At 39.4% G+C, this 19,531-nt stretch overlaps 1 protein-coding gene across 6 annotated transcripts in view; it reads left to right on the top strand.

Annotated features, from left to right (window-relative positions):
* EFCAB11 (EF-hand calcium binding domain 11) overlaps positions 1 to 19,013 on the top strand; it is a 52,167-nt gene extending 33,154 nt beyond the window's left edge. For 3 of the 6 annotated variants that reach the window (XR_013540790.1, XR_012082644.2, XM_020807577.3), the window contains one exon: positions 18,726 to 19,013. Coding sequence is in view for 2 of the 6 variants with exons in the window: in XM_020807577.3 (XP_020663236.2) it covers positions 18,726 to 18,819 (94 nt within the window). In the remaining 4 variants the exon portion in view is untranslated. Of the gene's footprint in view, positions 1 to 1,598; positions 1,723 to 3,328; positions 3,481 to 5,358; positions 5,423 to 18,725 lie in introns of all 6 variants that reach the window. The other 3 variants (XR_012082648.2, XR_012082646.2, XM_072986553.2) reach the window with 3 other exon arrangements.
* The last annotated feature ends 518 nt before the right edge of the window (positions 19,014 to 19,531 follow it).

Genomic DNA, 19,531 nt, shown 5'->3' with positions numbered 1-19,531 from the left:
AGAGAGTGCAAAACCCATTGGAAACGCTATTAATCCGTTCCAGCTGAAGGGAGAAAAAAGAAAAGCAAAAAAACTGTGCAAGACCTTTCGGAAATGCAAAAAAAACAAAACAAAAAGCAAACAAACCGTGCAAGACCCATCGGTCGTATGTCGGGACGTTCGTAAGTCGAGGCACCGCTGTACTTTGGAATCTAGTGGGCTCTCCTCCATTGGAGGTTTTCAAGCAGAATCTAAACCTTTTGGTCATATTTACTGACTCATCATTTTTCTTCATTCTCGTTTTCATTCCCTCCATGTTCCAGGAGCTGAACGATATTGCTCAAAACAATTTAAAGTCAGGGATTAGCCCTGGAATATAAATACTACAGTTCTCTCTTCATGTCTTTTATTTAATTTTCTTCAAAGAAGAACTCTTAAAGGTCAGCCTGTGATTCATTTAAATCTTTAACTGCATGACACTCTAGGATTTTACTTTCTACAATCAATATTACACCATTTGTTTTCTAACTGAGGGAGGGATTCTCCATTAATTATTGCTTGACTCATGGACCTAGATCCAACAGTGGCTGATCTAAGAACAGTACAGGAAAATGGGCACTGTTGCACAGTTGCACACTGTTGTTCAGCTCTCCCCAGACAAGCTATTTCTGTTTTACTCACAAATGTGAATGCTTGCCTGGCCCATCCTTCCCCATCCTCCTTCCCCTTCAACTCCAACTCTGCCTGTCATTCTTGGCTTCACCCATCGTTGTCTGCTGTGCCTTCAAGTCACACATACCAGTGGTTACCAGCCACCATTATCTACATCCAATTGGATGTTAGAAGAAAGAAGAACTTTGCTATTGCAGCTGTGATAAATCTAACCATTGTAGATAGAAGAAGGGACAATGTACATATAGTGGTGCCCGCTTAATGATTACCCCGCTTGACGATGAACCTGCTTCACGACGATGTTTTTGCGATCACAAAACGATGTTTTAATGGGCAAAATCCGCTTTATGACGATCGGTTCCCTGCTTCGGGAACCGATTTTTCGCATTACGACGATCAAAACAGCTGATCATCGGGTTTCAAAATGGCCGTCGGCTGTTCAAAATGGCTTCCCGCTGTGTTCAGGACAGATTTTTCACTGCACAGGCATCGGAAAATGGCCGCCCTATGGAGGATCTTCGCTGGACGCTGAGGTATTTCGCCCATTGGAACGCATTGAACCAGTTTTTAATGCATTTCAATGGGCTTTTTTATTTCGCTTGACAAGGATTTCGCTGTACAGCGATTTCGCTGGAACAGATTATCCTCGTCAAGCGAGGCACCACTGTATGTGCAAATGAAAAGCTGAACTGGACACTTTCCATACAGTTCAAGTCTGCTAGCACAATGGATCATCCCTGGTGCAGTGGCACTGTTGGATTAAGGTACTGTATGTGAGGTGTGTGGTTCATGTGCGTTAGGAAGAACTGTTTGCAGAAGAAGCAGAACAGTTTACTTTTGGATATCAACATTTTCACTCTAAATAAACCATGTCTGTATAAAACCATTCCTTCCTGGGCTATCTACTTCTATTTATCTTTCTATTTTGCTTTTATCATTGTTGACAGATTTACTTAAAGTACTTCACTTAGAAATGGGACCTTGGTTCAGTTCTGCAGTATGAAATATTTTCAATCATTGAGGAAAATATCACTCTAAGAAGAAAACTGATAAGTAATGGAATAATGAAAGGTAGGAATGAAGAAGTTATGTTAGGTCAAGTAGTCTATTTCACTTTCATTCATGAAGATTGTTATGCTACCTAATACATTTTGTTCATACTAATAAGCAGCAAACAGAGCTTTTTCTCATAAAATTGCATTATATTTTTGGAAATATATTCCTCAAGGGATGTGTAGGGTAGGGGAGAATCAAGGTGAAGTTTAAGCTGTTTAAGAGCCAAGGAAGTTCTTTTAGTACAGGTAATATTGCCTGACTATTTATTTATTTATTTATTTATTTATTTATTTATTTATTTATTTATTTATTTATTTATTTATTTATTTATTTGATTTTTACCCCGCCTCTCTAGACAATGTCTACTGGGACTACCTTATCTATCTCCTGAGAAACCTATACGTGGGACAGGAAGCAACAGTTAGAACTGGATATGGAACAACTATTTGGTTCAAAATTGGGAAAGGAGTACAACAAGGCTGTATATTGTCCCCCTGCTTATTCAACTTATATACAGAATACATCATGCGAAAGGCCGGACTGGAGGAATCCCAAACTGGAATTAAGATTGCTGGAAGAAATATTAACAACCTCCGATATGCAGATGATACCACTCTGATGGCAGAAAGTGAGGAGGAATTAAAGAACCTTGTAATGAGGGTGAAAGAGGAGAGTGCAAAAACCGGTCTGAAGCTCAACATCAAAAAAACTAAGATCATGGCCACTGGTCTCATCACCTCCTGACAAATAGAAGGGTAAGAGATGGACGCAGTAATAGATTTCACTTTCTTGGGCTCCCTGATCACTGCAGATGGTGATAGTGGCCACGAAATTAAAAGGCGCCTGCTTCTTGGGAGGAAAGCGATGACAAACCTCGACAGCATCTTAAAAAGCAGAGACATCACCTTGCCGACAAAAGTCCGAATAGTCAAAGCTGTGGTTTTTCCTGTAGTGATGTATGGAAGTGAGAGCTGAACTATAAAGAAAGCTGATGGCAGAAGAATTGATGCTTTTGAATTGTGGTGCTGGAGGAGGCTCTTGAGAGTCCCCTGGACTGCAAGGAGAACAAACATACATCACTACTGGAAAAACCATAGCTTTGGGATTCCTCCAGTCCAGCCTTTCGCATGATGTATTCTGCATATAAGTTAAATAAGCAGGGGGACAATATACAGCCTTGTCATACTCCTTTCCCAATTTTGAACCAATCGGTTGTTCCATATCCAGTTCTAACTGTTGGTTCTTGTCCCACATATAGACTTCTCAGGAGATGGATAAGGTGGTCAGGCACTCCCATTTCCTTAAGAACTTGCCATAGTTTGCTGTGGTCCACATAGTCAAGGGCTTTTGCGTAGTCAATGAAGCAGACGTAAATATTTTTCTGGAACTCTCTGGCTTTCTCCATAATCCAGCGCATGTTAGCAATTTGGTCTCTACTTCTTCTGCCCCTTCGAAATCCAGCTTGTACTTCTGGGAGTTCTCGGTCCACATATTGCTGAAGTCTACCTTGTAGGATTTTGAGCATAACCTTGCTAGTGTGTGAAATATATAATCTAAATATATAATACCTCCAATTTTCTTGAACAGATCTCTGGTTTTTCCCTTTCTATTATTTTCCTAGAGGGGACGTGGTGGCGCTGTGGGCTAAACCGCAGAAGCCTGTGCTGCAGGGTCAGAAGACCAAGCAGTCGTAAGATCGAATCCACGCGACGGAGTGAGCACCCATTGCTTGTCCCAGCTCCCGCCAACCTAACGGTTCGAAAGCATGCAAATGTGAGTAGATAAATAGGTACCATCTCGGTGGGAAGGTAAACAGCGTTCCGTGTCTAAATCACACTGGCCATGTGACCACGGAAAGATTGTCTTCGGACAAACGCTGGCTCTATGGCTTGAAGAGCAGGATGAGCGCCGCCCCCTAGAGTCGGACACGACTGGACAAAAAAATTGTCAAGGGGAACCTTTACCTTTACCTTTACCTATTATTTTCCTCTAATTCTTTGCACTGTTCATTTAAGAAGGCTCTCTTGTCTCTCCTTGCTGTTCTTTGGAAATCCGCATTCAATTTTCTGTAACTTTCAGCTCCAGGTCTTGTTTTTGCTGGCTGTACTGTATAGTGCTTCTCCATCTTTGGCTGCAAAGAATAAAATCAATATGATTTCAGTATTGCCCATCTGGTGATGTCCATCTGTAGAGTCGCCTCTTGTGTTGTTGGAAAAGAGTGTTTGTGACGACCAGCTTGTTCTCTTGACAAAACTCTATTAGCCTTTACCCTGCTTCGTTTTGAACTCCAAGGCCAAACTTACCTGTTGTTCCTTTTATCTCCTGACTCCCTACTTTAGCATTCCAATCCCCTATAATGAGAAGAACATCTTTCTTTGGTGTCAGTTCTAGAAGGTGTTGTACGTCTTCATAGAATTGGTCAATTTCAGCTTCTTCAGCATCGGTGGTTGGTGCATAAACTTGGATTACTGTGATGTTGAAAGGTCTGCCTTGGATTCGTATTGAAATCATTCTATCATTTTTAAGATTATATCGCAGTACAGTGGGGTCTCGACTTACGAACGGCTCGACATACGAACGTTTCGACTTACGAACAGCTCTCATAGGAATATATGGACTCGACTTACGAACTTAGATTCGAGTTATGAACTCTTTGTTTTCCTTTTTTTTAAAGCTAAGCCATCTTAGGTTAAAAGGAAAAAAGAAAAAATATCCCCCTCTAGTGGCAGAAGGCGGAATAGCAGCTTCCCATTAGTTTCTATGGACGAAAAGAGCAGATACGGATTAAATGGTTTTCAATGCATTCCTATGAGAAATGCAGATTCGACTTAAGAACTTTTCGACCTGAGAACTGCCTTCCAATACGGATTAAGTTCGTAAGTCGAGACCCCACTGTACAGCTTTTCCCACTCTTTTGTTGATTATCAGGGCTACTCCATTTCTTCTATGGGATTCTTGCCCACAATACAGTATCTTTTAGCCTTTTTTTTTCTATTCATGGGGTATTCTTGGCCAAGATACTGGAGTGGCTTGCCAATTCCTGTTCCAGGTGGATTGCGTTTAGTCAGAACTCTCCACTATGACCTGTCCATCTTGGGTGTCCCTGCATGGCATAGCCCATAGCTTCTCTGAATTACTCAAGCCCCTTCGCCACGACAAGGCAGCAATCCATGAAGGGGATTGTATTACATAGCAGCCTATAAGATGCTGGTGATTAGGACTCAACATCTAGTAAAACAGTAATTGCCAAATTTTAGTCTCTTGATTCTTCTGATGTTTGAGAAACCCTACTTCTCCTTTACAGTAATCTACCTTTTAACAAAAGCTAATTCTTTGTGGTCTCTGATTCACACATGTGGATCCTTCTGCGTCTGTGCAAAACTCTTTGGAATATCCCAGATTATCACCACTTGTTCTGCACAGGCTCCCTTTTAGCCATCTCTGAGAAAACATCTTTCAGACCTTTCTCAAGAGCTTTTCCATGGGGAAAAATGTAAGCAGCTCTTACTAGTTCATCCTTATCTATGGTCTGTTCTTCCCTCTCCTTGTTGCGAGTCTTCTATTTCTTCTTTTAAAAAATATGTCTCTTCACTGATCACTGATTTCTCTGTTTTGACAATCCTTTCTTGTCTCTTGTTTATGTCTCAATAGATTTTTCTTGGCTTAGAAGGAAAAAAGAAATGTAGAAGTCATTTCAGCTCAGAGAATGAATTAGGTTGGTATCCAATCCAGTTCCAGTTTTCCAAGGCTTAGCTAGGCCACAGCAGCAGTTATGCTCCTTTTGTGTGCTCAACATCTTTATGACCTACAACTACTTGAAAAGTCCTATGCTATCCTTCAAAAAATATTGTGAAGTCTAACATTTGCCCCTGACAGAATATATTTTCGTTTTAATAATTGGGACCTGCACACACAGTTAACAAATTGTTTTTGTTTGTTTATTGTTTTGACTTATATACCACCCCATAGTACTATAGCACTCTATAGGCAATTTACAACATAGTTATGTAAAGAATATTTTTACATCCTCCGTCCCATGATCTAGATACTCATTTTACCATCCTCAGAAGGATGGAAGCCAACTCTGAGCCAGCTACCTGAACCTATTTGACTGTAGTACTGGAATTTATTTACTGGCTAGTAGATTCCTGACACAATTTTCCCTTACTAAACACTAGTACATGTCACAGTATTTAAAAGCTGCAAATTTTGTGGAACTGTGTATGAGGAATATAATATTATTTTGCTCCATCTGTTCTTAAAAAGAGAGCTACAGTAGCAGAGTATATTACATATGTTGTATCTTTTATGCTTAAACAGTTTGGGTTCATCCCTCAGAAAGGAAAGAAAAAATAATGTGTAGTAGTACAGCATTAATTTTTCAAACTGATCTTTTTTACTTCTAGCCCTGTTCAGAGCTCCTAAATATTGAGTTTTCTTAGCAGGACTTTGGCAATGGTGTTTCACTTTATGCTTCTGAAGACTATCCCTAAGTATTGGGTGACAAGTACTGTCCCACCCAGTGCATAATTATATTCTGGTTTATGATTGACCAGGACAATAGTTTTGATACAAGTTTGACCTACATTAAAGGAAGCCACCACTTCTAAAGGCGCAACTGCCCTAATGAATAACTAAATTTGAAGGACACGGAAGGCTCAGTATGTGCCAGGTTGCAGCTATTGAGACATTGTGGTACTATTGTCTTAGGAGCAAATCTGCTGTGCAGCACCACCATAAACATGATGGCACTCTGGCCAGCCTATACAATACAACCAGATAAAGAGCATTCTTCAGATTTTAGAAGACTTGTGTCTTTGGCACCTAGATTCCATTTTGTGCAAAAAGAGGTATTTAGGTAGGGATCTGATGGGATGGTCATGCCGTTGGACTTACTTTCATCTCTAGAACCAGAAGGAGATGACATTGTCCTTTCCCCTGTCAGCTACGTTTACCCTCAAAACCAGCTGTGGGAGGGGCTGAGAAACTCTCTGGAGTTTTTGAATTATACAGATGGATAAAGAAGGGAGCAGAAAGGGAAGTTATGTTGTGTTAGTGGGCAATCACTTGTGTGGTGCTAGATTTAAAAGATACCATTAATATTTTTAAAAAATATTAGTCCTGAAATGTAAATACTGTAGATATATTGAAGAAGTCGGTGTCAACCTTTATGCAAGAATATGCATATTAACACTAGTACCTTTGATACTGTAGTTCATATCTCTGTATGTATGTAACCTGGGATATGGTTGCTTGATAAGGACATGACTGATCTTGATAAACTCAGCTTCCTTTACACATTGAATGTTTAGTTTGTCTTCTAATACTTTATTTATTTATTTATTTATTTATTTATTTATTTATTTATTTATTTATTTATTTTTATTTTTATTTTTATTTTTATTTTTATTTATTTATTTATTTATTTATTTATTTATTTATTTATTTATTTATTTATTTATTTATACCCCGCCCACCTGGCCTATAAGACCACGTTAGGCGGCTTAAATACTTAAATAATTTAACCAGATTTCAAATCACTGCTAACCTCTGTAAAATTGGGAAAGTTGTGCTAGAAATAAGTTGTGCGAGGTTTCGTCCAAAAGCAAAATAATTCAATTTCAGCAAGTTTGTACAATGTTCCCTGTGTGGCTGCCAAAAACACACTGCAGTTGTTCAATAAAGAGGCATAGGCTTTGTCTGCTCTCTCTTTCTCTCTCATATGTGCTTTCTCTCTCTCTTTCCCTTTCCCTTACTCAGAGTGCCATCTGTTAAAATGAACATGGTGCACTTCATTGCTCCTTTTGTGGAAGGCCCTGCTACTGTGAAAAGTCCATGTACCTGGAGGCATAATTTTCCTCATCAATATACTTTTGTTCATGCTGGATCATAACATACTAGAAAACTACTGAGTGAAACGCTCTTCAGAAGAGGCTGTTAGAGAATTTAAATGACGGCCGTTCCTGTGCCATTTCACTTATCTTATAATCAAGCTTAAGATGGTACTAGATAACTCTGTTAGAGTGATTATATATTTGATAGAAAAATTATTTAATCTCTGCTTAGGTATTGCAATATTCAAGGAGCCTTCACGTCTTTCTCTCAAAACTGAAATATATTTGTAGTGCTTTACAGTTTTCTACTTAGATATATTTGTGCTTTAAATGTACTTCAGTATAATAGGGACACGTGCTGCAGGGGAAATTTCAAGCTTTTTTATTTACACTGCTACTAACAGTATCTTTCAGGATAATTGAATTGCACTCAATATATACATACGCATAAAGTAGGGAAATTGGTTCACTCAGGAATGACGCAGTAGGCATTTTCACTTCAAATACTATCAGGTTAGCTGTGCTCAGTAGGATGCAAATTGGACTCCAGATAGATTTTTTTAATGATAAGAACTGGCACCACATGACAGTCAGGAGAAGACATCTCTCAAGGAGTTCTTTGCCAGTTCCTGCACAGAACCAGCTACTTGAGAAGATTAGCCCTGTGCCTCATAGGAGAATCATAGAAAAGTGAAGTTGGAAGGGGCCTACAAGGCCATCAAGTCCAACCCCCTGCTCAATGCAGGAACACAATCAAAGCATATCTGCCAGGTGATTAAGTTTTTCTTGAATGCCTCCAGTGTTGGAGCACTCACCAACTCCCAAGGTAACTGGTTCCACTCTCGTACTACTCCAACAGTTAGGACATTTTTCCTGATATTCAACCAAAATCCAGCCTCCTTTAACTTGAGCCCATTGTTGTGTGTCATGCACTCTGGAATGATCGAGATGATTAACTGGGATCATCCTGCCCCTCGTCTGTATGACAGTCTTTCAGATATTTGAAAAGTGCTATCATATCACCCCTCAGTATTCTTTTCTCAAGGCTAAACATGCCCAATTTTTCAGCTTTTTCTCATAAGGCTTGGTTTCCAGCCCCCTGATCATCCTTGTCACCCTCCTTTGAACTTGTTCCAATTTGTCAGCATCCTTCTTGAAGTGGTATCCAGAACTGGACACAATATTCAAGGTGAGGCCTAACCAGTACTAAATAGAGGCGGACTAGCACCACATCGGATTTGGAAACTATACTTCCATTAATGCAGCCAAAATAGCATTTGCCTTTTTTGTAGCCACATCACACTTTTGGCTCATATTTAGCTTGTGATATATGACAATTCCAAGATCCTTCTCACTTGTAGTTTTGCTGGACTGGGGAGGGATTAAGGTGAAGGTGAGATGGCATGTTTTCAGAAATTAATGATTTTTTATATTAGTGATTTTTCTAAATCACTAAGAAGTAATTTAGCAATTAATATCTTCAGGAAGGCTTTTTCTCAGTAACTCGTTGCTTAAGAAAGGAATGCTGGTCCTCCCCCTTCTCATTTTTATATTGTTTGTTTTAATATTGTGAGCCACCTTGTCCTCTTAAGGAAAAGGGAAAGGTATAAATATTTAAAATGAATAAATAAAAAACAAACATCCATCTTATTAAAATCAATTATCTGTGATAATTTGCTTGTCTTAGTACTGTGGTTTTGTTTTCTAAAACTAGAGGTGGCTGGAAATTATAATGTGAAGAAAAAATGTGTGTAATCCATAAAATTTAGTCAAATGCTAAAAAATGATCTTTGCAACTTGATTATGCCTGAGTATATATGTAATCTGTTGAGGGCATCTAGCCATGACATGATGAAGTGTTCCTTTAGGTTTGTGACAGGCCCTACATATACTGCTTATACCCTGTTTAATAATTTTCTAATAGTTTTCAATGGAAATAGCTTGGTCTTGGATTGTTCATACAAATCCCTCAGTTTCAGACTGAATATGGCCTGATTTAAGGAATAGGTTCGTTTGTTGTTCATCAACATTATCATCTGGCAGTTAGCTAGGGGCTGTCCATGTCATAGTTTCTCAAGCCATGTATCATACACTCCGGGACTTTGATTAACATAGGTCGATTCTCACTTGTAAGTTGTAATACTTGTTCTTTCTTGTTTCTCCTATCGTCCGATGATGTAGGACTGTGCTCCCATGTAAGCAGTTTGAGTCTGAGTATTTGATTTGTATAGAGATCCCTGAGGTCAACAAGCCCATATCAACCCTTGTTCTGTGGCAAATAAAGGTGCTCCATTCATGATTTTGGGGATGGCACTGGTATTTTGACAGGAGTCAGGTTTTTCTGTTTAAATCATCAAGAAGATCATTGTACTTCCAGTCCACAAGTCCTAAATAATATGTTGATGCTATTAATAACAGTAATTTATCCTTTTGCATTGAGTTGTAATTGTTGTTACTGCATTGCATTTCTATTTCTCAGCATTGCTGGAGCATAGGGGTGGACCAAAGGGTCAAGCCTAAAAATCAGGAGTCAAGTTCTAAAAATGTACAGGTGATATAACATGTTTGCAAAATCAATGATTTTTCCCACTTTCAGAAACAAATTAGCAGCTATTGTTTGATTGGCAATTGCTGTAAATTGTTAATGAAATATTTTGGAATGATTTCAGTTAAGGAAATTAGTGTGGGACTGGCAGCAGTGATGTTCTTACATTCAAGGCTATCCCCCACCCTGCATCCCAAGCTCCCAAAGTCTTCTCCAGGTTGAAAGGGATCCTTGAAAGAAGGGTCAAGCCTGGAAACTATAAAAATGGAAGTCCACAGCTGATTATATTAGCAACATTTATGCATGCGAAGTTGTGTAACTGGATTCCATCCAGTGTATCCACTGGTTATGGAGAATACTGCCTTAGATTCATCCCTTTTGGGGGCATGATTGTAACTGGAGGTTAAAAATCCACCTTCATGAACACAGGAACAATGTAATTTGATTATCACCTCTTGGATTCAGTACTATTCCTTAATTCAAACACCATTGTGGACATGCACAAATATCTGCTCTATGGCTGGATAATGCATATGTTTGAGCAGTGACTGCAATGATGAGTCATAACAAAAACTACATTGATTTTTAAATTTTTCTTTGTCTATTCAGTACATGCTAAAGCAGAAAACCACAACTACTTCTAAAAATCGCTGCGATGACCATGTAAGAACCCATAATATAACAGACTAGAGAATACATTTAAAAATATCACAAATACATCAGTACTTTACTCAAAGTCTAGCATAGCAAAATGAAATTAGGGTGTACATAAAGGCTGCATTTTGAGTCATTAAAATGTATTATACTTTTTAGAAGCAATTCACTTTGGCAGAAGCATAATGCTATGTGAACAAGCAAAGATAGTAAACACTCCCCCTTCACCATATGTGGTTGGAAGGATATATTATTTACATACATTTTTATCTGCTCTGTACTTTATGTAGAAAATGACATACTTGTTTTTGAAAGAAAAATAATAGCAATGCATACAAAGAAGCAGTAATACATGAAGTGGTTTGCAAATACAGTTTCAGTGGGAGCAAACTGCCTATTCTGTTTCCGTCTTTTGATTCATTACCCAAAAGTACACAGGCGTTCAGTTTCTTTAAATGCATGGTTTGAGTACTGCCACTAAAACAGAAAAAGAAATAACAATCAAGTAAAATGGCGACATTCTTGTTCAACTTCTGAACTCTTCATTTTTGTCCAATACTGAACAATACTGTCTTTGGTATTCAATACCATCATTTTAAACTTGTTTGTGATTTGCTCCCATCATCTAAAAGGCTAGAGACCACTCCAGACTATTTCAGAAGGCTAAATACATTCAGATCTTGATATTATGACAACTTAAATGTTTCCTTAAGGATCCCGTCACTCAGAATGGAGATTTTGACTGTTAGTAATCCTATTGCATAATCTGTACTATTTTAGTCATCAAAACTACAGTAATCCTATTTCTTCTATATTTATTGTTTATCAGCTTTTCTTAACATCTAAGTCTTTTAAAGGAGTGACATGAATGCACATGTTTTAGCTAAACTGCAAAGTACTGCAGGAAGCTCAACCAATATTTGTTTATTTATATATACATCTACATTTCCTGCCAAAAAAAATGGTACTCGCTACAGCTAACAGCAGTAAAATCCAATAAAAACAAAAACAAAGCATTAAAAAAAGATTTAAAACACAATTAAAATGCATCTGTTAGAGGATGGCAGCAATACCCATTCAGCCCCCTCAGCAAAAAGTCGACTTAATTTCCAAAGTTCAGAAATTTGAGCTGGTTCAAAATACTGCAGCCAAATTGCTGACTGTTGCCGATATAAGGAGCATGTAACTCCCTCATTACAACAGCTTCACTGCCTGCCAGGGCCCAATTGAAAGTGCCATTTATTACCTATAAAGCTGTATCTGTCTTGGGTCCAGGCTATTTGAAAGAATGAGCTTTTTGGCCTTTAAGAACTTCTGGAGAGGCCTTTTTCTCGGGCCCACCACCTTCCTGAGCGCATTTGGTGAGGAGATGAGAGAGGGCCTCCTCAGTGCCTGCTCCCAGGCTTTGGAATGCACTGCCCTGAGAAGCCAGGTTGGCCCCCTCATTCTTGTCCTTCCGTCATTTTATTTATTTATATATATAATGGGGGTGGGTGGTAGATCTCATGGACCCCATCCTCCCTCAACTGGTCCGTGGTGTCAAAAAAGGTTGGGGAACCACTGCTTTATATGGTTTTCAAATTGCATATTGCTGAGGCAGCTAATCATCTGGTGGAAGTGTTCCGTGGCCTCACCAGAGCAGAATGACATCCAAGATCTCAACTGGATGTCACACTTATGAGTGGTTCGCAGTTCATTTCTGCACAAAGAATAAGGCCATCTGTAGGGGCCTTGAGTATGGGCCCATTTTTTGCTATATAACCATCCAATTTACACCATGAAGAGCATCTATCTGGAAGTTAAGTCATGACAACTGGACTTCTTTCTTCTTAGTTTGAAACATTTCGCTACTCATCCAAGTAGCCTTTTCAGTCTGATGAGGTAGCTACTTGGATGAGTAGCGAAACGTTTCAACCCAACAAGAAAGAAGTCCAGTTGTCATGACTCAACTTCCAGATAATCACACCTGGATAACTGAGAATCTTTACAGATATATTGAAGAGCATCTAATATTTATGCACAACCAGAAAACACGTCATTGTTATTTACTTAAAATCCAAAGTCTACACAGTGTTATTCATCACATAGAGCTGGTTTAATTTTCCTGGTACATATGTTTGCCCAGCAAATCAGACAAAATAATTACATAGAAATTTCAAGAATATAGATAATCATGTAGATGGACTTGTGTTGTGATGATTTGCCTAACAGTTGTTCAAAACAGTTTCCTTGTGCTACAGTGACATGGCCTGTGAGATGTATTAGATAAAAGTGTCCAATTCTGATCAGAAGACCTGGCTTCAAATCCTCACCCAGCCATGGAAACTCACAGGAGTATGTCAGGCAGAATTGGTAAAATCACTCTTAAAATGTCTCACTTATCTTTAAAACTCTACTAGTGTTGGATGAGACTTTATGTCACAAAACAGACACAGTCCAAAACGGTTTCTTTCAGCACAGTGCTGTAGTTAGGTTGGACATAGAAATCAAATAAAAACTTCTACTGCAAACATATCTTTTAATGGATTTAAAATGTGGGCTTTCTAATTCTGCCTCTCTTCATAAAGAGAAGCAGAAACAGAAAATAAACGTAACATTAAAGTGTATCTTTAGTGTAAAGTTTGAATTGTATGAAGTAGGCAGGCAGTGTCAAAGAACTGTGAGAGACTGTCTTTGTGCCTCAGGAAATGAATCTTCCACCTAATATGGGTTGTTGAGTTGGACAGAATCTACCAGTTAGATGGATGTTAGGCATTGCAGAGAACAATTTAACTGACTCTTCCATCATGTTCTTTGAAAGATAAAACCCTGAGCACTTAAATATAATGGGCTTTGTGGAGAGTGTGATTTCATTAGTAAGGATGATTAAAGAAGAAAATATTACTTAGATGTTGTTTCTTTACTATCGTTTTCCAGACAGAGATTTGTCAACATCCTGCGGGAAGTGTCCTAATTATGCCCCCAGTCCATCTAGCTGAGTATTGTTCACACTGCCTGAGAGCAGCTTTCATCTTTACCTGAGAATGATGGAGACTGAATTTGGACCTCGTGCAGCCATAACATGCAGTCCATCATTGAACTTTGTCTAGAAAGAAAGAAGTTGCCTTATATCTGATGAAATGGTCTAGCTCACTTTTGTCCATTTTGGCTGGCAGTGATTTTCAGGGGTCTCAGGGAGAGAGTGACCTTTCTGGTCGTCAGCTATGTCAATGGTTCTCAAACTTTTTCGGCTTGTGGCTGGCTCCCTTGACTTACTGGCCACTGGCTGTGGTTCCCCCAGTAGTTTGGGTAAGGGGGGGAGAAGGGAGGGGGAAGCAAAAAAAAAAGAGTAAAAAATGTTTGGTAACTGCTGATTGAAGAGCCTTGTGGCACAGTGGTTAAACGGCTGTACTACAGCCAAAAACTGCTCACGACCCGGGAGAGTTCAATACCAGGTAGCCGACTCAGAGTTGACTCAGCCTTATATCCTTCCGAGGTCGGTAAAATGAGTACCCAGCTCACTGGGGGGGGGGGGGAAGGTATGTGTAGCCTGTGTAATAAACTTGTAAACCAGCCAGGGAGAGAGTGCTTGAAATACTATGGGGCGGTATATAAGAAGCATGCTTTTTCTTCTTTTATTTAAGGGAAATGAGGAAGGAAGGAAAGAGAAAGACATCTAGAAGAGGGAGAAGAAGGGAAGGGAAGGCAGGCAGAGAGAGGAATGCAGCAAGCATTGAGATAAACTGAGGCCAGATATCCCGAGGAGTCCTCCTGGCCTCCCCCGGCTGGTGAGAATCCAGGCCTCAAGCCATTCCCCTCCTGGGCCTGTGGGAGCCCTGCTTTATTTTTTATTTACTTTATTTATTTAACTTATGTGCCGCCCACACTTACCCAAAGGTCTCTGAGCGGCTTACAACAATTAAAACACGGTAAAAAAGATAAAACAATTAAAATACAATTAAAATATTTGGCTGTTTTATTTTCAATCCCCTTCTTAATGATACCTAGCATGGAATTGGCCTTCTTCACTGCCGCCACACACTGGTTGACACTTCCATCGAGCTGTCCACCACATACCAAGATCTCTTTCCTGATCCATCATGGACAGCTCAGAACCCATTAGCTGATAAATAAAGTTTTGATTTTTTGCCCCAATGTGTATTATTTGACATTTTCTTATATTGAAACACATTTCCCATTTTGCCGCCCATTCTCCCAGTTTGGAGAGATCCTTCTGGAGCTCTTCACAATCCCTTCTGGTCTTCACCACCCAGAAAAGTTTTGTGTCATCTGCAAACTTGGCCTCCTCACTGCTTATCCCTGTCTCCAGGTCATTTATGGACAGGTTGAAAAGCACCCGTCCCAGGACAGATCCCTGCGGCACGCTGTTTTTCACCCATCTCCATTGTGAAAATTACCCATTGACACCTACTCTCTGTTTCCTGGTTCTCAACCAGTCCACAGTCCACAAGAGGACCTGCCCTCTTATCTACTGGCTGTGGAGTTTTCTCCACAGCCTTTAGTGAGGGACTGTGTCAAACGCCTTCTGAAACTCCAGATAGACAATATCCACTGGTTTGCCTGAATCTATGCCTGTTGATCTTTTCAAAGAATTCTAAAAGGTTTTTGACGCAAGACTTACCCTTACAGAACCCATGCTGATTTTCCCTCATCAAGTCTTGTTCTTCTGTGTATTTTAAGATTTTATCTTGGAGACTATCCCTGTACTTATTTTGTAATGTAACTTACATTATATTGGGCGACTTGACATGTGAACAGGAATTCAAGTGAGAACTCATTAATTAGAGGCAATTTGCTGCTGTGAGTTACACCATTTCCCTTCTTCCAGTGTAACTACGTAACATAATTTTGGCCAATATTATATTCTGGCTGCATTTGGACATAGTGATTAGTTGCTATTTGAACAAGACGCAGGCTCCTGGACTCCCCTTTCCAACACAGATAAAAGATCAGAGACATTTGCTTCACTTTCCCCACAGTTTGTTCTTCTGTCTAGACTGGGTTGAACTTGACTGAATAATAAGAACTGTACATTACAGATATCCCAACACTAGAAAAGAGAATTCTTTAAGTGCTGATTGAAGGATCTTTTCTGGCTTTTTGTAATTTGTAGAATAACTTGATTTAATTTGCAAGCTTGCTTTTTAATTTGCAAACTTGCTTTGTTTTGTTATTGGACTTCACAATACAAGAACCTTCTTTTTAAAAGTCTGATTTCTCAGGAACAAGAGACTGCTTCAGCTGAAAGACTAGCTCACACATATCTTTTGAACACCAATGTGATTTCAAAATTAATCAGTTGGTTATCTGTGTAATGTATAGTTTGGCCCTGAAGTAGACCAAATGTGGCTGTCAGCCAAGAAGTACACTAGCAGCTCCCAAGCACTAGAGAGGTATTATATCTGTAGCCAAGAATTTCTGCTGGATCAACATGATGTATAAATATAAACCTCTTCAAGCTAAATTTAGGGGTGAGCCAAACAAGTATAGAGAGGGATTTTTGCAAATATTTTTGTCAAATTTCTTGGCATTTTTCAGGAATTATTGTAAGACGGGGCAGTGATTAAGGACAGTGATTAAGGACAGTCCTTCCTGGATAGCTTTGGCTTGCCTTTGTGCCTATAACTTCAGTGTTGGCCTTCTTACACCTCTGTCTCTGCTCCAGGGGTGATCTTAGGTACTGGGAGCAATGCAAAATGCATTGGTTCATAATAGATGTAGGGACATACCTCCTAGTGTCAGCTTCTTGGAGATAGCTCAAGAGATTTGTACCATATTCATTATAGGGAGAGCATTTGGAGAGTGTAAAATATCCATCTTTTTGAATTAATCAAGAAAACACAGGCAACATTATGAACCTCTTGAGTGCCTACTTAGAGCATTTTAAATCTCAGTGTATTGTCTAACTGGAGATGTTCCTTAACATAGAAGAAAATTGAAAAAATTAGTAATTTATATTCTGCTGTAAGTGAAGTTGTGATACAGATTGCATCTGCTTTTGTAGAAAGATGTTGACAACACGGAATGCTTCAAAACATATCTTTTGTGTGGGTATGTGTGTAAAGGTAATGAACAGCAAATACGTATTACTCATATTCTAGGCTCCAAAGGTGTAATCATCCTAGAGTACAATTGTATCTTTCATCCACTTCATGTATGTGTAAAAATGAGGGTTGTGGCCTTCAGTGTGGGTGTCCACTTACATCAGATCAGCGTTTTGAAAAATTACATATTTATGTTGTATTTTATAAACAAAGTTAACATCACTGCCACCTTTAGATACCACCTTTTTTCTGTTTTAATGACATATTGTTGTTCTTGTTAATATTATATCAGATGCAGTGGAAGCTTTATCAAATAAAACTCTCTGAAGAAACAAATTGATTATAATACAGGTGACATCCATTTTACAATCAACATTTCCCCCTTTAAATGGAACAATCCTATACTCCAGTTACTGTGTTGTTAGAAATATACTGTTAGCTTCAAAGAGGTAGCAGAAGCAATCTCCAGCACAGTAAGTCACACACAGACAGCAGGAATGCATGCAGAGAAATAGATTTGCATGCTATACAAACTTACATAGTGCTCACAGGAACTTAAACATTCGGTACTCAACTGGGCAGGACTTCACCAAGACAGTTAAACAAGAACCGCAAAGAACAAAGTAACTTGTCTCTTAATTTATATTTCTTTCAGCAAATCAAAAAAGGGTTTGCTCCAGGATTGTTTATCCCTCAGGGCTGTGTTTTACTAGTCATATAGGCCAGCAGTCCCCAACCTTGGGCCTCCAGATGTTCTTGGACTTCAATTCCCAGAAATCCTGGCCAGCAGATGTGGTGGTGAAGGCTTCTGGGAGTTGTAGTTCAATAACATCTGGAGGCCCAAGGTTGAGGACCACTGATTTAGGCAGTGATTTAGTACCTAATTAACTCCACCTGTACTAACCATAACGAATTGCTAATTCGTCCGGCGACTGCAACTGGTCCAGAATTGAGCTGATGAGTGGTGGGGTCACTAGAGAATACATCAAGCCGATTCTGTTTAAGTTACATTGGTTACCAGTTGCTGCCCGGGCCCAATTCAAAGTGCTTGTTTTGACATATAAAGCCCTAAACGGCTTGGGCCCTTGATACCTGAAGGTCCGCCTCCTTCCATATGAGCATACCCGGCAGTTAAGATCTAGCCAGGGGACCCTTTTGAAAGAGCCATCCCTCAAGGAGGTAAGAGGGATGGCTTGTAGACAAAGGGCCTTTTCAGCAGCTGCCTCCAGACTATGGAATGCCCTCCCGACAGATTTGTCTGGCGCCGACGTTGATGACATTTCGGCACCAGGTCAAAACCTTCCTGTTCCAGTAGACTTTTAACTGAAATAACATCAACTGTGGCAATTTTAATTGTATTTTAATCATTTTATCTTTTATTGTATTTTAATTGAATTTTAATTGTTGTAAGCCGCCCAGAGACCTTTGGGTAGAGTGGGCGGCATATAAGTTAAATAAATAAATAAATAAATAAATAAATAAATAAATAAATAAATAAATAAATAAATTTCTTAAAGACTTAACATATACCACCACTATGCTGATGGAATGAGAGATGTACTCTCTGCATGCTCAGGTTTTTAAAACTTGTAAGCGAAACATTTTATATTAGCTTATGACAAAATGGACAGCAAACCCAACTGCCATAGATGACGGTACCATTGCCATGTGACAGTAGCCACCACACTTGGGTAGCCCAGGTCTTATTAGATTGCAATTCCCAGAAGTCATCATCACCAGCTGTGCTGGCCGGGGTGTCTGGGAGTTGAAGTCCAAGAAGACCTGGGTTACCCAAGGCTGGGAACTACTGCCATATAAGTATCAGTTCCCCTGTATGTTTAATACTTGAAAATGAGAAAGCATGGAGTAGAACACCATGTATAAATTGCCTTGGTTTAATGTTGTTTAAGTGTCTAAAATTTTCTCTCTTTTTTTTTATAGGGAAGTTGATCAGGATTCTGATGGCCACATTAGCTTCAGAGATTTTGAATCAGCAATGAACTATGGGCAGGATGATTTGTCAGCACTTCCGTAACAGCTAAAGTGTATTTTCTTACAAAAACAGTCAAATAAAAAAAATGCATCAAAAATCTACAAAACATTTTCCTTCAAAAAATTTTTTTAAATAAATTACATACAATACTATTAAAAAAAACTTTGTTGAAGTCTTTATGGACTATGTATTTTAATATATGTATGCATATTTCCAATAAATTAGTTTTCCTTTTAGTTTCTTCATGCTTATTGGTATTTCTTCTCCTTAGTGTGTTGTTAACAGCCCTTCTTGCCCACTCCGCTTAAATATCATGGATGGCGCGAGTTCGTACCCGAGGCTGAAGAAGGCTATCTTCCGCCTACTCCTTCTCGACCTCGCAAGAGGCACATGCCACCGACCTCTACTACTGTTGGAGGGTCAAACGATCACGGCTGGTGTCTGACCTGAAGGTCGGCCATGCAGGCTAGGATTATCCTGCTGTCGGACCCGAGGCGAGCTTGGCTTGAGCCCGAGCTGAGCTACCACAGCTCCAATAGAGGAGGCACCTTATCCCCCCTCTATCGATTGGGACTCCAACTCGCAGATGTCAGAGGGAGAGGAGGACTCGCTGAAGAACATTCCTACTCCAGTGTCGGACATGGCAGGCAACCATCTCCCATCGCCATCAGAGGACTCCTACTCCTACTCCCACCTCATTCACTGGATAGCGAAGGTCCTCGAGCTTGATGTTGAAGTACCTGCAGTCAAAAAG

This window comes from Pogona vitticeps, chromosome 1 (assembly GCF_051106095.1).
Source record: "Pogona vitticeps strain Pit_001003342236 chromosome 1, PviZW2.1, whole genome shotgun sequence".
Classification (NCBI taxonomy): domain Eukaryota; kingdom Metazoa; phylum Chordata; class Lepidosauria; order Squamata; family Agamidae; genus Pogona; species Pogona vitticeps.
The sequence above is the reverse complement of the archived record's forward strand: the minus strand, read 5'-3'. Positions and strand labels throughout refer to the sequence as shown.